The 22,398-nt window shown below is 44.5% G+C and overlaps 1 protein-coding gene across 1 annotated transcript in view; it reads right to left on the bottom strand.

Annotated features, from left to right (window-relative positions):
* Positions 1 to 22,398, bottom strand: part of LOC138514462 (uncharacterized) — a 791,313-nt gene that overhangs the window by 7,765 nt on the left and 761,150 nt on the right. The window contains exon 11 of the mRNA XM_069629962.1: positions 5,605 to 5,838. Within this exon, the coding sequence (XP_069486063.1) occupies positions 5,605 to 5,838 (234 nt within the window). The remainder of the gene's footprint in view (positions 1 to 5,604; positions 5,839 to 22,398) is intronic.

Below are 22,398 nucleotides of genomic sequence, written 5' to 3'. Positions count from 1 at the left end.
GATGTTTCCTGGGAAACATTCTAAATGTTCTAGCCCAAGATGGTTAAGATAGACATTATGAAAAATGTTCGAAGTGTTAAAAAATCGTGACAATATTATTAACATAATTACAAACTTTAATTTCGAAATCAAGAAATCAGTTTTAGTAATTCATTTTAATATATATGGAAGTAATCTGACTTGACAGAATGTGATTAATGTCAGCAAACACATATACAAAAACACATTTTCGTTACATAAATTCATGTGAATTAAAATGAATTACTAAAACTGATTTCGGGATTTCGAAGTTAAACTTTGTAATTACGTTAATAACGTTGTCCCGATTTTTTAACACTTCGAACATTTTTCATAATGTCTATCTTAACCATCTTGGGGTAGAACATTTAGGATGTTTCCCATTTAAGGAAAAGGGGAAAAAATATGTTTCTTAGACCGTAATAATTAGACAAAAAGGGAAGGCATCTTAGAAACTTTTGAAATAATGGAATGGTCACTAAAACTACCTGAAATGAACATTACGAAATAACATTTAGGCAGCTCATTAATGGGTTGGATCATATATATATTTTTTTCAGGGATTTAACCCATGAACTCTAAACCTAAACCATGTAATATGAACATTGAATCACCATTAATAGGTAAGAGCTAAACGTACCTTTCATCTGATTCGCCAATTATGATTCTTTGTGCACTGAAGATTTAAAAGTGGAATGGGATATCAATCACTAATAATGTGACCCTTTTTCTTTTCTTTTTCTTTTTCAATTATTATTTGTGAATGCATTATTTGGTGTATTCTTTTCTATTCGCAACCATCACTAAACACTCCTACCTTTCCCCCTCCCTCAATGGCCACCTTTTCACATGAATTTATGTAACGAAAATGTGTTTTCAATACTATTTTCATACAATCATTGTGGTTTAATTATTTGTTTTGTAAATGCAATGTTAATTTGTAAAATGGTGACAGAATCAGCCCTGATTTGAAAAAGATGCTGGAGACGTCGAAACACGTGTAATCACAAAGGGTGCATCAGAAACTTTGTATAATTAAAAACCGTATGTCTAACATTGGAGAAAAAGTGTTCTCTGCCTGCTTTCTCTCTTTGACAACAAGGGCACATGACTAAATTCTAAGGAACCAAGTCTTGTTTATACAGTATAAGAATTAGATTGCCTAAACTTGGTGTTTTTCTAATAAGAAACCTAATAAGACACAATGATCTGATGTTGATTGGCATACTCTAAATATAGCTATAAAATATGGAATTTGGTTATTAGAGTATGCCCGTTCTTTGATTTTCAAGAGTTGCCATTTTCATAGGCCTTTCCTGAGCTGGGTAATTGCACCTTGAATTGTCCCTTTCCTGCTCTTGTGGATAAGCACTAGAATACCTTTTGTTTGCAGAAGCTAGGGATAGAAGACAGGGCAGATATGCATATGCAATATATCAGATGACAGACCATCAAAGATAGCCGCTTGGTTTCCTTTTGACCTATTGAAACACAATAATAATTCAGAATTCCCTGGAATCATTGGGAATGGCGCGACACAGCACTGATTGCCTATTGCCAGATCATATAACAAGATCATAGAACACATTTTTGTAAAAGGTTTGTACGTTGGGTTCATTACATTGGATTATCGGTTGCTCCATCTCTCATTTCCTTTAGCTACGCACGACCAGAAAGTAGTCCCATCTTGCTGATTGTCAACTTTAATTGACTCTCAGAACCTTGGGTGACAATACAAGAAATCCTTCAATTCAAGTATGTTTTATTGTGACACTTTTCTTCATCAGAAGTTGGGCAGTATCCCGGCGGTATATCTGCTGGGATACTGCCCAACACAAATAACGTTACCACAACTTGGTCCGGCGCCATTCCACCGGATCCCGAATTGCAGTGGGGGTCGGAAGTCCCCATTTCCAACTGGGTCCATTGCACCGCAAATGGCCAGAAAGTGGCAAGATTTACCTCCAGCTCAAAACTGGAGTTAAATCTGCAACTTTCCACCCAAACTCGGGATTGGGTGGAGCGGTAATGCGGCGGTAATACTGCTGCATTTTTACTGCTCTGCCCAACCCGTGATGAGGCCTTTCGAAGTTTATGCACTTGATAAAAGTTGCAACTCCTTAATGATTTAAACATTAGTCATCGTACATGCACAGTTATGATACATATAAGGAGGGAGGTAGTCCGAGGCTGTTAAAAATGCAGGAGGATTTTGTCTCTGGGCCTCATCACAGCCTTGGTAGTATCCCGGCGGTAATTGCGTCAGGATACTGCCAACACAAATAGTGTTACAACAACTCGGTCCGGCGCAATTCCGAGTAGTGGTAAGGCTGTAAATCCCCATTTTGTTAAGAGTCCATAGGACTTTACAGGGCTTTTCGGTGCGATTAGCACCGACGGTCGGTAAGCCAGTGGTAATAGCGTTACTGCTGCATTTTTGCCACTCCTTAATGAGGGCCTCTGAGCAAAAAACAATGTGCACTTTTTGGAAATTCAGACTGTGGCACTTTGCTTACTGTACAAATATTTTATTGTAGAGGAACTCCATAAAGTGTTTTTCTATATTCGGTTTTGCTTCGACAAGAAAGGCGACTGCCCAGACATACACCTTTCTGCTACTATTTTATAAGCACATCTTTTGAGAAAATCTCTAGCGCCACACTTAGAAATGCCTTTAAAATGAAACCACATTGGCCATTGAGCACCCACCGTAAATTATAACTAGGGATATTTGGACCCAGGCCCTCCCAATCATAAACTCCAAAGCCAATCCCCGCCACTATGGCGGTAACCAATACAGCATAGAATACTACTTACATAACATCACATCAGGCGTCAATGTTATAAAGTTCAAGGCAGTATGTGCACTGCTTGTGAGAAACTGCACACAACAAAGCCCCCAGAGGATAATGTTTAACGTCTTGTTGCCTTATTCTCTGTCATGAAATGTTCTCGGAATCGCATTCTGTAGTGACGCGCTGCTACAGCCAATGAATGTCGACCAAAGCACTCCAACAATTCCTGCTGCACCTGCGCTCCTGGCCTAAAGAGTGCAGTCGATCGCCTGTGTCACAGAGCGGACTTTCCCAGACACGCCCCGGGCCGCAGGGGCCTCCCTCTGACTCGTTTCTGTGGATGCTCGGGGATACTTGTTCTCAGCAATGTCCGTGTTCCAGCCAAGGCTTCAACATTGCAGGGATTCGGCTGGACATGTTGATGCACACATTTCCATTTCATAAGCTTGGGAAATGTAACTTTTCGCTGTGTAATGGGACTTGGTTTGGCATTGCTCTTTCACGGTCTCTGAAACAAGAAGGTGCTTTGTCTGCCGGCGAGGATTCTGCCATGTTCTCGACTGTAATTACTGCCCTGGGTTAATATTATTATTAATATTAATATTATTATTGTTGTTATGGTATTTATTGAGTGCGGCCTAGCTTGAAGAAGCAACGGAGCACTTTACAGAGGTATACAACAGGACAGATGCACAATTGAGCTCTTTACAGGGGTATACAACAGTAGAGATGCATAACGGGGCACTTTACAGGGGTATATAACAGGACAGATGCAAAAATGCAGCGCTTCACAGCGGTATACAACAGGACAGATGCATAACGGGGCACTTTACAGGGGTATATAACAGTACAGATGCATAACGCAGCGCTTTACAGAGGTATACAACAGGACAGATACATAACGCAGCGCTTTACAGAGGTATACAACAGTACAGATGCATAACGAGCCCTTTTCAACCGTAATAACAGAACAGATATACAGCAGAGGTATATAACAATAGCGATACATAACGGAGCGCTTTACAGAGGTATACAACAGTACAGATGCATAACGCAGTGCTTTACAGAGCTATACAAAAGGAGAGATGCATAACAGAGCACTTTTCAGCTGTAACAACAGAACAGATATACAGCAGAGGTATATAACAATACAGATACATAACAGATCGCTTTACAGAGGTATACAACAGTACAGGTACAGATGCATAACGGAGCCCTTTTCAGCCGTAACAACAGAACAGATATACAGCAGAGGTATATAACAATATCGATACATAACGGAGCGCTTTACAGAGGTATACAACAGTACAGATGCACAAAGCAGCGCTTTACAGAGGTATACAAAAGGACAGATACATAACAGAACACTATTCAGCCGTAACAACAGAACAGATATACAGCAGAGGTATATAACAATACCAATACATAACAGAGCGCTTTACAGAGGTATACAACATTACAGATGCATAAAGCAGCGCTTTACACAGGTATACAACAGTACAGATACATAACGGAGCCCTTTTCAGCTGTAACAACAGAACACATATACAGCAGAGGTATATAACAATACCAATACATAACGGAGCACTTTACAGAGGTATACAACAGTACAGATGCATAACGCAGCACTTTACAGAGGTATACAAAAGGACAGATGCATAACAGAGCATTTTTCAGCCGTAACAACAGAACAGATATTCAGCAGAGGTATATAACAATACAGTTACATAACGGATCGCTTTACAGAGGTATACAACAGTACAAATGCATAACGCAGCGCTTTACAGAGGTATACAACAGGGTAGATGCATAATGGGGCACTTTACAGAGGTATACGACAGTACAGATGCATAACGCAGTGCTTTACAGAGGTATACAACAGTACAGATGCATAACGCAGCTCTTTACAGAGGTATACAACAGTACAGATGCATAACACAGCGCTTTACAGAGATATATAACAGTACAGATGCATAATGGGCACTTTACAGAGGTATACAGCAGTACAGATGCATAATGGGGCACTTTACACAGGTATACAACAGTACTGATGCATAACGCAGCGCTTTTCAGCTGTAACAACAGAACAGATATACAGGGGGTAGGATATAGAGGGGCACAGAGGAGGGGTACAGCTGTACCGGGTGGTGGGGACGAGAGGGGCGGGCATCGTCTAGCGAGTCAGGTGACACAAGATGCAATGTGATGACCTAGGTGTTGAGGCAGAGAGGTTCCTTGAAGAGTTGGGTTTTGAGTTCTTCTCTGAATTGTAGGAGCGCAGGGGCAAGTCTGATGCTGACGGGGATAACCACATACACATCTGAATAATTTTGTATTAACCACAGAGAATGTTTTCATAGACAGTGCCACACTGGTTAGATGCCCACTCTGCCATGCAATGCGGTCAAGCACATGAGAATGAGGCTCTCCCAGTCAGAATCTGAACCGTTAACCGACAACTCATCATTTGACATACCAGGTGCACCTGGACGCGGCAGAGTCACCTTTGACCATAATCATTTGGTGGTTTGAATAGCGCTTCATGCCAGATTCTTCCAGTTTCTAAGTGCTGTCACCCAAATTACCAACTCAAACTACTCAATCTATAGAGCTGGGGATGACGAAGGCCTAAGTCGGCCCAACCAGAATATCAAAGACATGCGGCACTATTTCGCCCTGTTCCCAAGGCAAGGATATTGCAAATATGCTGCAACATGTGCTTGTATTTGTATAAAGAACTGCTCCATAATGCCCATTCAGACTTAAATAAAGGTTTCTCTTTCATACATACCGGAGCTGGCCGCGCAGCCACATCCGCCATCCCTCCTTGATGGCCAAGGTGGTGCGTTTCCACAGTGGGCTGACCCTTTGCTGGGGCACCCTCCTCCCCGACACTTGAATTCTTTGCATTTCTCATAGGGCTGTCATTGGGTAGAAATGTGAGTCTCTTTTCTTTAAAATGCTGCCGAGGAGCCAGGAATTTCTCTAGTAATGCCGCATTCTGTTCATGTTGAGCAGCAGGTGCCTGAACCACAAAAAAAAAGTGTTTTAGCTAAAGTGCTTTACACTTTTAAAACCATCACATGCATAGTAAGAAAACCAGCGTTCATACATGCAATATACAATGTACAGATGTTCATGCGTGTTTCTTTCAAAGTGACCTTACTTTACAAAAATATTATAAACAAATAGGGAACTTTTGAGGAGGGCCGGAATGCGGTATAAAAATGGCTTGGGGAGCGATGAAAAAGTGGCCCCCAGTCACAAATAGCAATCAGTACCTTTTTGGGACAGCTTGAATGGTAACCCAGAGAGATTTAGCCCCCTTACACCCCCCATCCCCCCTAGCAACGCCTCTGGTACTTGTTCAGTAACACTGGTTAAAACTGCTAGCTTCACAATGAAGTAACTGATCAGGCTGGCTCACTTTAGCCCCAAAACCGGCCCACTTTGACCCAAGAAATTGGAACACACTAGCATGTTAGGCCTGTACTTCGAGCGTTGCCCTACAGGCCAGCCCCAGCCTGCTTTTGACTTACACTAATCTTCTGAAATGCATTGCTCTAGGCGTTGCTGCGCCTTTGACGCGGGAGCATGTCAGCTGTGGATGCCCGATACTAAAGTATACTCAGGGTCGGACTGGGGCATACAATTGTCTGGGGCACCAATGAAAAAGTGGCCCACGGTTGCAAATGGCAACTCATTCCTTTTGTGACAGACTAAGTAGTAGCAAAGTTGGAAGTTATTGATAAAAAGTGATGCAGATTGTGCATTTTAAAGATTATTCATTAAGTAACACTGGTCAAACCTATTAGCCACATGGTTAAGTAACTTATCAAACTGGCACACATGGTCCAAAAAAGTGCACCACTTTGACCAAAAAAACTGGCCCACATACCATTTTGCGTTTTTGGTTCGGCCATTGCCCTGTTGCCCCATAGGCCAGTGCGAGCCTGCGAACCATATGTTCCCAGCACCCGCTGTGGGTGCTGGGAGTTGATGTCACAATCACAGGCCTCTGCAGCGACCATCCTGGTGAAATGTTGGCAATGGAGAACCTGGATTTCTGTATCTCTATCAAGGAAACCGAAGCAAGCTCATTCACAGAAGTGTCTGTCGGATCGTCAGACATTCCCTGACGCCATTTTGCATTCTTTCCTGAAGCTCTATTTAGCTCTCCCCTCCCAGCCCGCGGGAGGGGAGAGCTACCAATCTCAGTCTGGGTACTGTATGAAGATTACTGGTTAAAAAGCCACTGGTAGCTCCCTAGCTTGAGTGATATATTAACCACGACACCATTGCCATGCAAGCACATTGTATGCATTGAGATCACTGCACCAATGTAACCCTTCGGTAAGCACCCTAAGCAGATACGTGCAGCCAGTTTTAATGGTACTTTAGTGGAGCTAATGAGGAAACATGACGGTATCCAGTCATTGTATCGAATACAAAGCATTGAATGCCAAAAGCGTCGGAAAAAAAGCATCAAATGTATTTTTTTCTAAGATAAAGGTTTTATTTTAAGTATAATGGATTTTAAGCGGTAAAAAAATGGGGGTAGAGGGGAACCCCCCCATTATTTTATTTTTTTAAAACATGCATTCAATGTTTTTTTTTCATTGCTTTTTTTTAGATGCTAAGGCATTCGATGCTTTGGCATTCGATGCAGTCACTATGAACCAACTTGACATCATGAGTCCTAATGTGCTTTCATGAGGTTTTAAATGGCACCTTTAGCTCTGTGGTACCCGCGTCTTAAGCCTTACCTGAAATTCCTCTCATTCTTGCACCTCTCTGCCTTCATTTCTGAAGATGAATCATGCATGGTCGCTTTCTAATGGGCGGTGTTGGAAATGGAGAGGTAAAAAGCAAGGCACAATGTTTTTATGCACAAAAAGGTCTGGGAGCCCCCCCTACACCGAGAACGAACACGGCCAAACAACCTGTTCTATGGGAAGGTGCCCACTCGGGAGGGTCTACAAGCACGTTGTAGCTCACTGTACCTTTCACAGAGGAGAAGTATCTATTTGCATATCAGTCGTTGGGCCTCATTATGACCCAGGCGGTAGCTGTGCCCTTATTAAGGGCACGACTGCCTCTGGTAATGATTTTTTACTGGGTCCCAGAAAAGGGCAATAACCGGGTCATTCTGACCTTGGCGGACCCGGTAATTACCCTTTTCTGGGACCTGATAAAAATGAATCCCCATTCCCATTTGATTAGGGCTCAAATGGGAATGGGGAGGATGCTAACAACGGGCCCGCTAATGACAGGCCCGTTGTTAGCATCCTGGACTAATAGCAGGACACGCTAAGGACGTCTGGTCTGACCAGGCGTTCCTTAGCGGGTCCCTCAGCAGTCCTCATAATAGGGCAGCCCGTAATGAAAGGTGCCGGGCCTTGTACGGCATCGTTCGTTACGGGACCGCCAGGGTCCTAATGAAGCCCTTTGTCCCACCCACAAGGGCAGCCCAGCACCGAAATGCTAGGCAATTCTCCTCTGAACAAGAGTACCATCAAAAACCCCAGACACGTGTTTCGGCCTAGTTGGGCCTCATAAGCGAGGTGAAGCTGTGCCTCTTTAAGCACAGTGAGAAAGGGGTCCTCGTCTGGATTACCCTGGGTAACTTCGGGTGAAACCCAAAGTTCCTAAAATGCAAAAAACGGTCGGGGAGCCCCTCTACCGAGAACGAACACGGCCAAATAACCTGTTCTATGGGAAGGTGCCCCATCAGGAGGGTCTACAACCATGTTTATGCCTCCATGTCCCACTCCCGCCCATTTGCGAGTGTGTCAGAGGAGCAGGGGTACGAAGCAGAGGAAACACCCCTGCCATGCTTGCCTCCTCCATCCTGGATTTGCACTTTGGTTTACGCCTACATGAGATTTCTATGCAGCTGTAAATTCACCTCCATTTAGCACCTGCTGTAGAACAGACGGATTCCATTGGAAACCACTTGGACGCCATATGCAAAGCATCATTTGCGGGCAGCACTGACTTTTTTTTTACAAGATGGTGAGTAGGACTGAAGAGTAAAGGCGATTTGGACTGGTTACTATTCAGTTTTCCGCTTCACCGGGCAAAAGTTGAAAACTGTATGCAGGGCACCCAACAGCACCCAAGTGCTAATGGTGGTGGCCCCTTGCACGCGATTTGCGCTTCTTGTACAATAATCCCCATGTTTTTTTCTCCTGGGTACTACGTGCCTCGGATAGGCCCTGATACCAAGCCAATCAGAAAGTCCGAGGCAATGTAGCAATTAGTCCAGTTACTTCTGATAATTCCACCTTGCACTCACTTAGGATTCTGATTATAATTGATTTTGATAGAGTAAATCCAGAATTCTAGTACCTAGTGAAGCACATTAGTGATGTATTTGTTTATTTTATGTATTTGTTACGTGCCAAACACTGGCCCAGAGGCACGTGCATAGGTTGGAAAGGCACAAGTACCCTTGGGGTCATTTTATTTAAAATCTTAATGGCATGCAGGAAACGTGCTTTCTCGGAGAGTAAAACTAAAGGGTAAATTTAGTTTAGAGGACAAGCCTTTTCTATGGCAGCTGTAGAGTTGTGGAACGAACTCCCAGTGACTATCAAGAAAATTCGGAATTATTTAGCCTTCAGAAAAGCTCTCAAAACCTTCCTTTCCTAGGCTTGTTGGCCCCTGGTTAGGTTCTCCTCACTCCAGAGCCACGATGCCCTGGGGTGACCACGCGCTTTACAAGTGGACATAACATAACATAAATATTGGCAAAATCACTATTAAAGTTTGGTTTTATGATCCACATTGTGAAACATATAAATGTCTCATGCAAATTAGTTTTTGCAGACAGCATTTGCAATCAAATTCTATGAGATCCATCAGCTTTTAGCTGGTGCTTTTAGCTGGTGCTAAATGGAGGCGTTTTCCACAGGACTGCATTTGCAATCGAATTCTAAGGGATCCATCAGCTTTTAGCAGGTGCTAAATGCAGGCGGATTCCACAGAAATGCATTTGCAATCGAATTCTATGGGATCCATCAGCTTTTAGCAGGTGCTAAATGCAGGCGGATTCCACAGAAATGCATTTGCAATCGAATTCTATGGGATCCATCAGCTTTTAGCAGGTGCTAAATGCAGTCCAATTCTATGGGATCCATCAGCTTTTAGCTGTTGCTAAATGCAGGCGCTTTCCACAGGAATGCATTTGCAATCGAATTCTATGGGATCCATCAGCTTGGCGGATTCCACACGAATGCATTTGCAATCGAATTTTATGGGATCCATCAGCTTTTAGCAGTTGCTAAATGGAGGCGTTTTCCACAGGAATGCATTTGCAATCGAATTCTATGAGATCCATCAGCTTTTAACAGGTGCTAAATGCAGGCGGATTCCACAGGAATGCATTTGCAATCGAATTCTATGGGATCCATCAGCTTTTAGCAGGTGCTAAATGGAGGTGTTTTCCACAGGAATACATTTGCAATCGAATTCTATGGGATCCATCAGCTTTTAGCAGGTGCTAAATGGACGCGTTTTCCACAGGACTGCATTTGCAATCGAATTCTATGAGATCCATCAGCTTTTAGCAGGTGCTAAATGCAGGCGGATTCCACAGGAATGCATTTGTTTGATGCCTGCATGAAAAGCCCATCTTTTTATTTCAAAACAGGTTTAGGGTCTTTTTGCTTCCTTTGCAGGTATTGCTTTGCTGTCAAGTTATATGTGGACAGGGGGACATGCTCGCAAATTGCTGGTTACATAGGAGTTTGCAGTGGTTTTGGTGGATTTAGGAGAGAGGCGTAGACAGACTAGGGCCTGAGTGGCACTGTGTGGGCATTTACAGATGTGAATGTCACTGCAGCGGTGGGCCCAACTACATTAGCTTCAGGCCCCACTAGTTCGACAACCTGCACCTCTGTTTGAGCAAAATGAGGAGAGTTTCGGTGGAGTTTGCCATTTGTTTACCCTCTCTGGGTACTTTTTGTGTTTCTTGAAGCCAATTAGTCGAATGTAAAAATGTAAATAAACCAAAAAAATACACTTGTATTTTTGACTGTTCCGGTTTTCCTTTATGTCACTCCATACATGTGTACCTTTCTTTTTTCCTGTGCGTGCAGATCATTCTTTCTATTTGAGTGAACTCTGGATGTCTTACTGCGCTGCACTCAGTCACCTTCCAGGCTGATCACCCTTTCCTACAGTGGGGATCTTGCCTCAAACCCTTTCTTTGTCCCTAGTTTTGTGTTTTACACATAGACACCTTAAGCAGGTTCGACAACCTAGCCACATCTGTACTTTGCACATTAAACATTAGGCCACATGTCATTTTATTGGGAGAGAGGTCAGTAGAGAAGAGGAGGAGCTGCAATACTCCTCAACCTCTATGTCAGAGTTTCTGGTAGTCAACCAGGAGGAGGAGCAACAGCCTGAGGAGGAGCAGATCAAGGTTGAAAAGGAGGGTGAGGTTGGGAAGAAGGTGCTTGAGGAGGGTTATATGGAGGTTGAGTAGGGGAATGGTGGATGGTAGGGGCAGGCAGAGAGTGATGAGCAGGGTTTAATTTCCAATCCATAGGAAGTTGTGGAACAAATTAAGCAACAATGGCTTCTTGGGTAAGTCTTTTGACTTGCAACACAACTGGCTTACAACTTCTTTTCCAGTTGTGCTGTCCAAAAGGACAATTATTCTCACATTGATCTGTTTGCCAAAGGGAATGCAGGTTACAGTTCTCTCCCCCTTGATCCTTTCTACAAGTAGGGCTTTTCTCCTGCTGACTCCGATCTCTTTCTACACAACCTATTGGCTGCTGGCAATGTAGTTTACAACTTTCTGCTACATTCAAATGGCCATGATGTCACTCTGAGCTTTCTTTGGCTTTGGCAATGCAGGTTATAATGTCCTGTGGTTAGATATATCCCTTTTGGAAAATTGTTTTCACTTGGTTTGATTATTGCTCCCTTTTGGCTTTTGCAATGGGGGTTACATTATTCTTGTGTCCAACATCTTCCTTTTGGGATGTTGCATTCACTCTTGGCTTTGACGATACGGGTTACAATGTTCTCCTGTTCGACATCTCGCACAAGAGAGTTTTGCCCAGATAGCTTTAGTTTAAAGGTTCGATATTCAAAGGGTGCACTTTTGCACAGAAGTCTATTTTGAAGCGCCCCAGGGTCACCTCTATTAGGCCAACTTACTGGTATGTCCTGCGTCTTCGTCAGACTCCCTGCTTCTGCTTCACACATAGGGGCCTCCCCAATGTTTGACAGCTCTGGTCAGCCTTCTTCTGCTCATGCTGTCTGACAGTTGAGCACCACTGCGCCACATGCACTACAGTGTACACTTCACACCGAAGCAGTTGCAGGACACTTAGAGCTTCTCTCTCCTTCAGGACAGCTGGCCTCCACCCCGCCTCCCACTGCGTGTCCTCTGCATTTGGCTGCACCTCCGACCTCTGCTACATTCTCTACACAGCGTCCTGCTAATGGCAATGCGGCGGTTCCAACTCTGCCTCCTCCTGCTGCTTCTGCTTCTCCTCCTTATTGGCCCACACCTGAAAGGCTGTTAAAGGTTTAAAGGTCCCGCTCGGGTGTGGGTCATTATAACAACTAGACCAGAGTTGTGCAACTCTAGACCCCTCTCCCTCATATCAATACAAAGAGCATCTTTGAGTACATACTGTTTTTAGTTATTTTAAAAACATTTATTCCACTTTGTGTAGGGGTACAAAAAAGGTAGCAGGCGCCCCTCTCTAGAAAGAACATGGCATGATAACCTTTTCAGTGGTTATACCCATTTTGAGAGTCCGCAGCATCACTTTTTGCTCACTGTACTTTTCACAAAGCAAGCATATCCATTTGAATATCAGTCTTTGTCCTGCCCACAAGGGCAGTCCAGCATCAAGATGCCAGGCAAACCTCCTTTGAACAAGAGTACCAACAGCGTACCAACCCCATACACGTGTTTCAGCCTTGTTGGGCCTCATCAGTGAGGTGAAGCTGTGCCTCTCTGAGCACAGTGAGCAAGGGGGCCAGGTCTGTATGTTCTCATGTGGTTGTGATGAAAAAGTCAGGCAATTCCCAGTTCCTCCCAACAGAGACCAGAGAGGAACCCAAGTAGAGATCCTGGACCAGCTTCCAGACACATCAGCCATAGTACAGAATGCAGTCAAGCAGGACACAGCCCCTAGTGAAAGTCAATGGAGAAATACGGTCAAAGTCCTCCTCTACTACGGACCACGTGGAACCCTGATGGTGAGTATCAGGAATAACCCACCAACCAAGGGCTTGGAGGCAAGTACTTATGGCTTGGTTTCTGAAAATAGCGTTCGAGGAAGGAAGAACAACCCAGTAAGTCAATATTTATTTTCCAAAGCGAAACAAATGATCCAGACACCCAAAGACCTGATCGCTGAGCCAACACCACCAATAGCCTCAAAGAAAAAATTATTCTTCAGAGAAGATGGCTCCAGGAGGACAGAGGACCCTACACAAGGCAGACCCCAGCGGTACAGAAGTCAGACATGGATGGCACACCAGAAAAAATGGCCATTGCAACAGGACAGTCGCAGTGAACACCCAGTACGGGCATGAGAATCAGATGCGGCACGGTGTTCGGGTCTCAACACTGTTATAGGAGATCCTGGCTTGAAACAGCAGTAAGCAGCATTGAAAGAGCCTGGAAAATGATTCTGGAATAGAAGGCCTAGCCCAGGCAAATGAGAAGGAAGAATAGCAAGATGAGGAAGACCCTGGAAAAATAGCCAGCACCCAAACATGTACACTGGACCACACTCGTTCTTCGCCAGCTAGGAAATTCTCAGGCCAATATAGTAGATTGATTTAAAGTCTGGATAGAGCAGGTCAATATCTGGATGAAGTTGAATCAACGAAAATTGAATGTCCAAAACACAGAAATGCTCTTCTGTTGCAATTGCACAAAAGAATTGAAACTACATCAGTCATCAAGTAATCGCAGAGCCCCAGCATTAAACCTTTGAGTCATGTCCAAACATGTCTGGCCTACAGTCCTCCCATCAAGGCGAAGGAAGAGGGCCCAAGGAGGGCAGCCAGAGTGAGAAAGGGAAAATGGGAGCAGGGGTTCCAATGAGAAGGATCTCTGTCTCACTGGCATTAAGGTAGAGATAGTCTGAGGCGCACCAATCCTGAATCGTGGATAGACAGTCAGGAATGAGCGAGAGAGTAGGGGAGGCTGAGGGGAGCCTGAAAGAGAGCTGAGTGTCATCCACAGAACACTGAAAGTTACAGGAGAAGGTGGAAATCAGGTGGGCCAATAGGGCAAGTAGACATTGAAGAGCCAGGGTGAGAGGATAAAGCCCTGGGGAAAACCACATGGGGAGAGAGAGGGGGTGGAGAGAAAGGACCCAAGTTGGACCTGGGAGGGTCAGTCCAGGAGGAAGGAGAGCAACCACTCCAGGGCCTGATTTATGATTGACCAGGATGACATGAATGACTGTGTCAAATTCAGAGGAAAGTTCAAGGAGGATGAGGAGAGAAGGAAGGCTGGAGTCAAGATTAGAGAGCAGATCTTCACAGGTGTTCATCAGAGCAATTTCCATGCCTCTGGATGCTCCGAAGCCAGACTGATGGTCATGGAGACAACCAACAGATTCAGTGTGGAGAGTGAGCTGGGAGATGGCAAGAGTTTCCAGGAGATGGCCCAGGAAAGGAGTGATAGAGATTAGGCGATAGTTTGCTGGCCAGGTAGGATCGGCAGAAGGATTGTTAAGGAGGGGGTGCACAAGGGAGTGCTTGAAGGGAGAGGGGAAAGATCCAGTGGTGAATGAGTGATTGCAGAAATCGACCAAGGCTGAAGCGAGGATGTCAGTGTGGTCCTTGATTGTTGTGGAGGAGCAGGGGACCATCTGTTTGGACAAAAATTTCATAGATCAAACTTGTCTAAAAACATTGTCAGGTGTTGTCAGAGAGAAAGATAAGAAAGGAGGAGGAGAGGGAGAGGTGGCCAGAGGTGGGCCGAGAGAGGTAGGGGGAGAGAAAGAGGAGAGCGATGACAGCATGTCCTGAGTTTTAGGGGTGAAGTGAGAAGCCAGAGCCATACAGTGGTCCCAGGAGGGAACAGGAGAGGTGGAGACTGCAGAACGATTGGCTAGCTCCGAGCAGATTTTAAAGAGTTTGGCCGTGTTGTTAGAGGCTGCAGAGAAACAGGCTTGGATGTGGACTCTCTTCTTGGAGAGAGAGAGAGAGAGAGAGAGTGTGTTGCAGAGGTTGCGGAAGAGGCCAGAGGAGGGATCAGAAGCATCCAGATGGATGTTGAGTTCTCCGAGGAGGAGAAATTGAGAGGTTTTGGCAAGGCGAGAAGAGGAGAGGTGAGCCCATTCTGAGAGGAAGAGGGCAGGCTGGCCAGGTAGCCTGCAGATGGTAGCCACAGTCAGAGATAGGTAAGGAGAGATAGAGAGCCTGCAGACCAGGCATTCAAAGGAGGAGTAGGCCTGTGCAGGAATGACAAACAGGGACCCACTTTGGAAAATTCACAGCTACTCCACCTCAGGGTCGGTTGGTTCTGGTCTCAGAGATTATCTTGTAGCCATCAGGAAGGAGAGTGTCGAAACCTGTGACAGAGCTGGCCATGAACCATGTCTCAGTGAGAGCAAGGACATTCAGGTTAAATTCTTCAAGGAGGTGGCTCTCAGCCCTTTCCATATACTGTCTTGAGCGTGTAACGTCGCTAATAAAGAGCCTGCATAAGTGCAAATGAGGTAAGAAATGGCTTTATTCCTAAAGATGTATTTTCTTTCAGCCAAGCAAACCTTGGTTGATTTATTTCAGTGAGGAATGGGTTATTTATTTAAAATACTTCAAATTAAAAGTTGTTCATCTGATCCTTTCCAGCTACAGCTGGCACGTGTCTGGAGACTCTGCTATTTGGAAACAGTTGTTGTTGCTCTCTTCCTCTCTCTCCCTTTCTCTCTCTCTCACTCTCTCTTTCTCTCTTAGAGTGAGGTACTCCTTGAGCTTTTGTGGTAGACGCTGGCCCTCTTTTTTCCAAGCTGCCTAGCCCCCTTGCTTTCTGTGTTGAGCATATGAAAGTAAGACATCACTCAATCTACTCAGATGCTCTTGAAACATCTTCTGAATGCTATTCTTCTTGCCACTATTAGTTCTCTGGTTTGCTCTGTTCACAAGCATGTCCCTGCTCTGAAGCATTTTCCCCAATCTGGCTGAAAGACTTTGGCAAGGCAAGCAGCACTATGGGGGTCTGAAGAAATGTATGTACACAAACCTTCTCCTTAGCAGCGGTTTTGCATGAAGGATTTACCTTCAGTGCGGAGCACGCTCAGGGTGGTGTATAGCAGGTTTCTCACCTTCTGAATGAATGGTATTAAAGCAACAGTGTGTCACAACAGACAGTCCTTCTCTTTTTGTTGGTATTTTTCTGAGTGAGCTGAGGTGAAGCCTGCTATTTGGAAATTCCACCCAAGGTACATAGCAGGGTTCCCTTGTCAGAGCTCTGTTAACTGGAAGCATTCTAGGTATCAAGTTTGTGGAGCTGCAAAAGTGAGAGTGTGTGTAAAGATGTGTTATAGAGTAGGAGAAAAGCTTTATGGTCAGAGAGTAAGCTTTGTATGTAGTGCAAGATTTCGCTTTACTGCACCTTTCCTACCATTTTTCTGGACCCCCAAACCTTTTGCTTTTATTTTTGATTCAAGTCTTACTTTTTCCAGTGGAGCCCAGCCTTCAGCTGCGCTCTTCTGAACTTTTGTTCCTCTGTTATGGGGAAACTGACACGTCCTTTGGGTATGTTACCATTTCTTGGTAACTTTTTATCTATGTGCCAAGTAACTTACAGTACCGTGCATACGGGTCCTTTTGTTTTATGGCCCTAGACACACTCTTAATGATTTTTGGTGGTTATACAAGTGTGCCTAGGATGAGCTGGTGCCAACAGTTAACTTTTTTGTGTATTTACTTATTTTTAATGAACCATGTCACGTTTACAGTGTTTGGCTCAAGACTGTGGCCAGTGGCAAGTATGGCTGTGAAGTATTTTTTTCTGTCCTTTGGCCATCTTGTCCCTGTGCCTTCCCCCAGGTCGAGTAGACCCGGGAATTCCTTATTTGGGTATGTAGCCGCCCGTGAAAACTGCAACTTTGGTGGGTTTTTGCATGTCATGAGAGCTAGTGCCCAGGAAGTGGGTTGGGACTGTCTGGTCCCAATCCACACTACTGGTGCCAGTATGTCTGGTATAACTCAATGACTGGAACCACTGTGGCCCGTGATTGACCTACGCCTGGCATGATTGCAAGAGAGCAGATTATCCATTGTTTATCCCAGATTTGAGCGCAAAACGAATCTTGGATAAGGGATGGTGCTCTGCATCCATTCTAGGTCGCTCAACTTAAGTTCACACCGAAATACAAAAGGAGCCAAGAATCCTGAAACAAAAGAGCAGACCTGTGGAACCGCCAGAGACATGCAGTGAGATTTGGCACCCTGACCCTGCTGTTGTCCCGTCTGACCCCTGCTTTTGTATCGATCACAGAAGGCTTGCAAGGGCACTTGACCCTGTGGAGTAGTGGGACCAACTACCCTGGGCACGTGCTGCTTACTCTTGAAAAGAGCTTCTTCTGAAGCGTTCCTGGCCCATCCAGCAAACCGATCAACTGAAACCCGGGGTATCATATAGGAATGCCACCATCCCGAGTTGACACTCAAGACTTTGGGAATCGCTAACTTGTGGTCTTGGGTACTCTCCCACCACAACTCATAGTCCTAGCTCCTCTGGATCGCAATTTATGAGAGTGCACCACGCTGCAAGCATTTGCGGGCCCTGTGTGGCCATGCTGTGGTGACAGCCGTTGTAGGAGCCTTGCATACCTGCCCCCCTGTGCTCTGAGGCGTGCTGTACTGGAATTGTCTTCCTTTCTTCATCGAGAGCTGAGAAAAGGCTACTGTCCAGCCACAGACTATCATCCGTCCCACAGCCGCTGAGAGCCGGAATAACGTGTAACTGCAGGGGTTAAACCTACAAGCGACCTGGACTGGACTGGCAAAGTTTGGCCCGGACTGTGTTGAAGGTCAGTGAGTACTTGCATCACTTACCAGTAGCACCCTGGCACAGCCATTGTTTTTTACGCACACAAATCCCTGAGAAGATACTCACCTTACCTGGGCTAGCCTGTGCTCCCTAGCTATTTCCAAAACTTCAAGGTTGCTCTACCTGCAAGGGTAGACCCTTCCCAGATAACAGGACACTGTTCTTCAGTACCTCAAGCCCCTTCCTGAACTGCTGTAGCTCCCTGAAGAGGACCCGCTTTCGCTTTTATGCACGACCGCTCGTTGTTAACGCACTGCTGTACGTTTGAGCATAAAGCTCCCTACTTCATAGGGCTGGACTTCATAAGTTAGGGATCGACTCCGAAGAACTGCCTAATGTGATATTTGTGTTAATTTACCTCTTCTGTTGCAGGTTGTGGTTGTGTTTTTTCCCTTATTCGTATTAGGCGAAACACATTTGTATGCATGATAAATAGTGTAAGGCGTGTGTGGTAACTGTTTATTATTACTGTGGTTTATTCATGTTTAGTTGTAAGGCAATAAAACATTTATTTTTTGATATACACTTGTCTAAGAGTATTCTGTGGAGTTCTACTGTGTGTGCTCATTGTGGGCTTCCGATCACTCTCACCCCTCCTGAGACTTAGACTTAACCGCCTGCCAGGCTACCGTAGATTGGTCTGGTTTGTCCAGAAGGTTCCATTGTTCAACTAAACTAGGGCGGCCTCATAAACATCTGCTCACCAGGTCAGAGTTTTGAAATCCATCTTAACAGCGGGCAACATCTACAAGAGAAAGAGAGGGAGAGAGAGTGGGATTGGGCTGCCGGGTAGAAACTGCATGGGTATAGCTACATTGGGTGTGCTAGAGCAGCATTGGGAGAGTGGAACTAGACAGATTAGTAGAAGAACAGATACCAAGTAACTGAAAGGATGAAATAAAAATAGGGGATGTGTAGGATGGGATGCATTAGAGGAGAGAAGGAAGACTAAAGAGCATATCCAAAGAGGGGGCCATGAAAACAAACAATGAGATAATGAGATGAGGACTGATGCAGGACATAAGGAAATGATACAAAGGATCATTAGAGAGGGGACCAATGGAGTAAGGCTGATCCAAAGGGTAAGATGCAGGAATGTGAGCTGCAGTAGAGTGATAGAAGGGCTGTAGACACAAGTATTCTTATGTTGTGATCTTTCGCGTATACCATGTATGTTGCGATATGTATGCCAGCTGTTGCTGGTAGTGTTAAACTTGCTGGAGGGACTTAAGAGGATTGGGGATGTTTTAGTGGGACTGTGGGTCATCACAGAGAGCATGGGATACCACAGTACGCGGTCTTCACTGCAAAGAGCAACATGCAGTGTGGTAGCCTGAAGCAATGAAGACACATGCAACACAAGGACTGAGGCAACTGGTCTTCTGGTTTAGTGATTGTTTCCTGCATTCTACTAACTGTGCCCTGCCCCAATTAGCACAACTCTATGCTACACAGCCAGGAATGAGGCCCCGGCTCATGTAAACCCCAACCGTGGATCATGCAAAATATGATTAACCCCACAGCCACCTATACCCACAGGTATAGTAATTTAACAGTGTCCCAAATCCGAAATGATTCGAAAAGGTACAGTACTCTCCAGCAGTACCCTTTCTCCATCGGGAGGTGAGCAAGGAATGCGTGATCATTTCAGATTTGGGACACTGTTAAATTACTATACCTGTTCGAATCCAGGAACCTGACATATGGGAGTTGTCTCATCTGTGATGGGGTGTCCTCCTATTTGAATATAAGAGATTCATCCTCACCAATAGAAGACATCAGACCACACACTAATTGGTGCTAGTTCTTAGCCCTGAAGAAAGTGGTTTTAACAACCCCAATAGCACTGAAACCGGTCGGCTTCTTTGTGACCTGATTGGAAAAACTACGGATCAGGGATATCCCCAAACCAGGCCACATATTGATCCCAACACGAAGAGGGATCATGTATGGAAAAATCCTAGGAACGGAGTTCACAACAAGAAATATACCTCCGAACCAAAAGAAATAGGAGTTGTCTTTGATTATCCTTGGTCCAACACTCCAAATAATGTTTTTAACAAAAATCTCTTGTGAAATAAATTCATGAGTTCTGCCTCTCAACTTATATAATCTTTTCCCAGCTGAGAGACATTAGATCAACACCTTTATTTTTAATGGGTTGCATTCCAAAAAACGAAAAAAAAAATCTAATGTTTATTTGGGAAACAACATATAATGTGTGAAATCTTGAAGGATAAAGAAAACAGGATCCTAACATTGTGGATTCAATCAAAAAAAGAAGCAATATTTGAATAGAATTGACTCAAATCAAATTGTGATATGGTGACACCTTCACAGTCAAAGTTTATCAGGAAACAGAACATAATGAGAAGAAAAAAAACACAAGTCATTGGTTGTAGAATAAAGAGACTATATTTCTGCCATTAAATTGATTGAGTCTCCCCAAATCATTCTTAGCCCATGGTTAAATGACTTCCAAAACAGTTGGTGTTCAGTAGCCAAAAAAATAATGGCTATATGCACTACAAAAAATACTGGATACTTCAAAATCCAGTTCTTGGTGTGTGCTCGATATAAAAACTGTCAATATTGCCAGTTAGTTTGATAAACCATGTAAATGAATTGGTGTGAGGACAAGGACTGAGATGGAAACTAAAAGAAGGGCCTTGTTGCATTAGCAGGAATTTATTTATTTTATTTATTTAATGAAAATTATAGGGAAAACAGAGCATTTTTGGCACAACAATGCTTACAAAACGTGTTAAGTGGAGGACCAGTGTCCTTAACAACGGATGAGAGGATGTGGATACACGGCAAGAGGATGCAGGAGCCGTAGAAACATGAACCAGGGACAAGGACAGAGGGGCATGAGATAGGAACGGGATAGTGGAGGAAGTACTATGTTTTAGGATGAAGGGGTGAGGGATAAGGGCTGTGGGGTTGTCATAGAGAGGTAGGGGGAGAGGAGAACAGGGAGATGTTGTGTTTTAGAATGCTATGCAAGTGGTTCTTCAGAAAGGAGGAGAGCTATGAGGTCGAATTTAAATATAGATAAAGTGGGAGTAGTGCAGGGATGGAGAGAAAGAGCATTCCAGGGTGAGGGAGCGAGGAGAGGAAGAGAGCGTAAATGAGAGGGCACGCAAGGGGAACAAGAGGTGGCAAGGAGGTGAGCCGAGGATGATGATATAGAGTGAGGGAGAGAGTAGGGAGTGAGATGGGCTGATAGATACGGTGGGGCAATTCTGTGTATTGTTTTGAAGATGATGAGAATGAATTTATGCTTTGCCCTCTGTTTCATAGATAATCAACCTAACTGACGACGGGCTGAGTATGGGGTGTAGCAGGGAAGGTGGAAGAGTGTAAAGACAGCAAAGTTGACGACTTTGTTGAGAGGTGAAAAAGCATATTCGGGTAGGCCATAGAGTGGACTGGTACAGTTGTCAGATTGAGAAAGTACCAAGGAGGAGATTAGGGGCTTAACAGAGTTGAAGTGTATATACGTGTATATAACTGTAAAGAGTGTATTTACCAAGTTGTCTGTAACTACCCTGTGATACCTCCGGGTCTGGGTGTAGAACAAATGTAATAAAATAAATAAATTAAATAAATAAAAAAGGGAAGATGTCTTATTTCTCTGATGTTGAGGAGATTAAGTCTGGCCTCAGTGGCAGATTTGGAGAGGAGTAGTGAGAGGTTATGAGATGGGATGAAGACGGCGCCAAGGTGGTGAGCAGAGCAGAGTATGGAAGGTAGTCAGAAGAGAAGAATAAAAGAGGGGGAGAGGAAGAGATAGCCTATTTGGATGGAAAGTAGAGAACGTCAGTCACATTGGAGTTGAGCATGAGGGAGTGAGTTGCCATCCAATATTTGATGGCCAAGAGACAGTTAGCTCATCAGATAAGGAGGGAAAGGAGAAGAAGATCTGAGTTTCATCAAGAAAGAGTTCATAGGAGAAGCCATAGGAGGAGATCAAGGTACCAAGAACACAGGTATAGAGAGTGAAGAAAATTGGACCCAGTACTGATTGGCACCACAAGCAGTAATGTGAATGAGTGGGGAGGTAGGGCTATTCCAAGACACCCAGAAGTGTCTGGGGCGAGATATGAAACTAACCAAGCAAGGACCGTGTCCCTGATACCTAGGAGAGATAGTGTTCAGAGAAGGTCTGAATGATTGACGGTGTCGAAGGCAACAGAGAGGTCGAGAAGAATGAGAATAGATGAAGGGTTAGTATGGTAAGAGGAGGGGAGATGCAGTCGCTGCCATTGAGGAGAGCTGATTCAGTAGAGTTCAGAGGTCGGAGGCCTGATTTAAGAGGATCCCTGAGGTTATGTGTGTCAAGGAACTAAGTGAGTCATTGAGCACTCGGGGCTCTAGTATTTTTGAATAGTGCTTTAGAAGAGAGAGGATGAAAGTTGTCAGGACAGTTTTCTTAAGGATAGGCATGACAGTAGCAGACTTCTAGGATGATGGAAAAGTGCTACTGTTAAGAGAGGAGTTGAAGAGGGAAGTAAGATATGGAGTAAC

This window comes from Ambystoma mexicanum, chromosome 12, assembly GCF_040938575.1.
Source record: "Ambystoma mexicanum isolate Mex_15411 chromosome 12, UKY_AmexF1_1, whole genome shotgun sequence".
NCBI classification, from domain to species: Eukaryota; Metazoa; Chordata; class Amphibia; order Caudata; family Ambystomatidae; genus Ambystoma; species Ambystoma mexicanum.
Note: the sequence above shows the minus strand (reverse complement) of the source record. Positions and strands in the feature narration are given on the sequence as shown.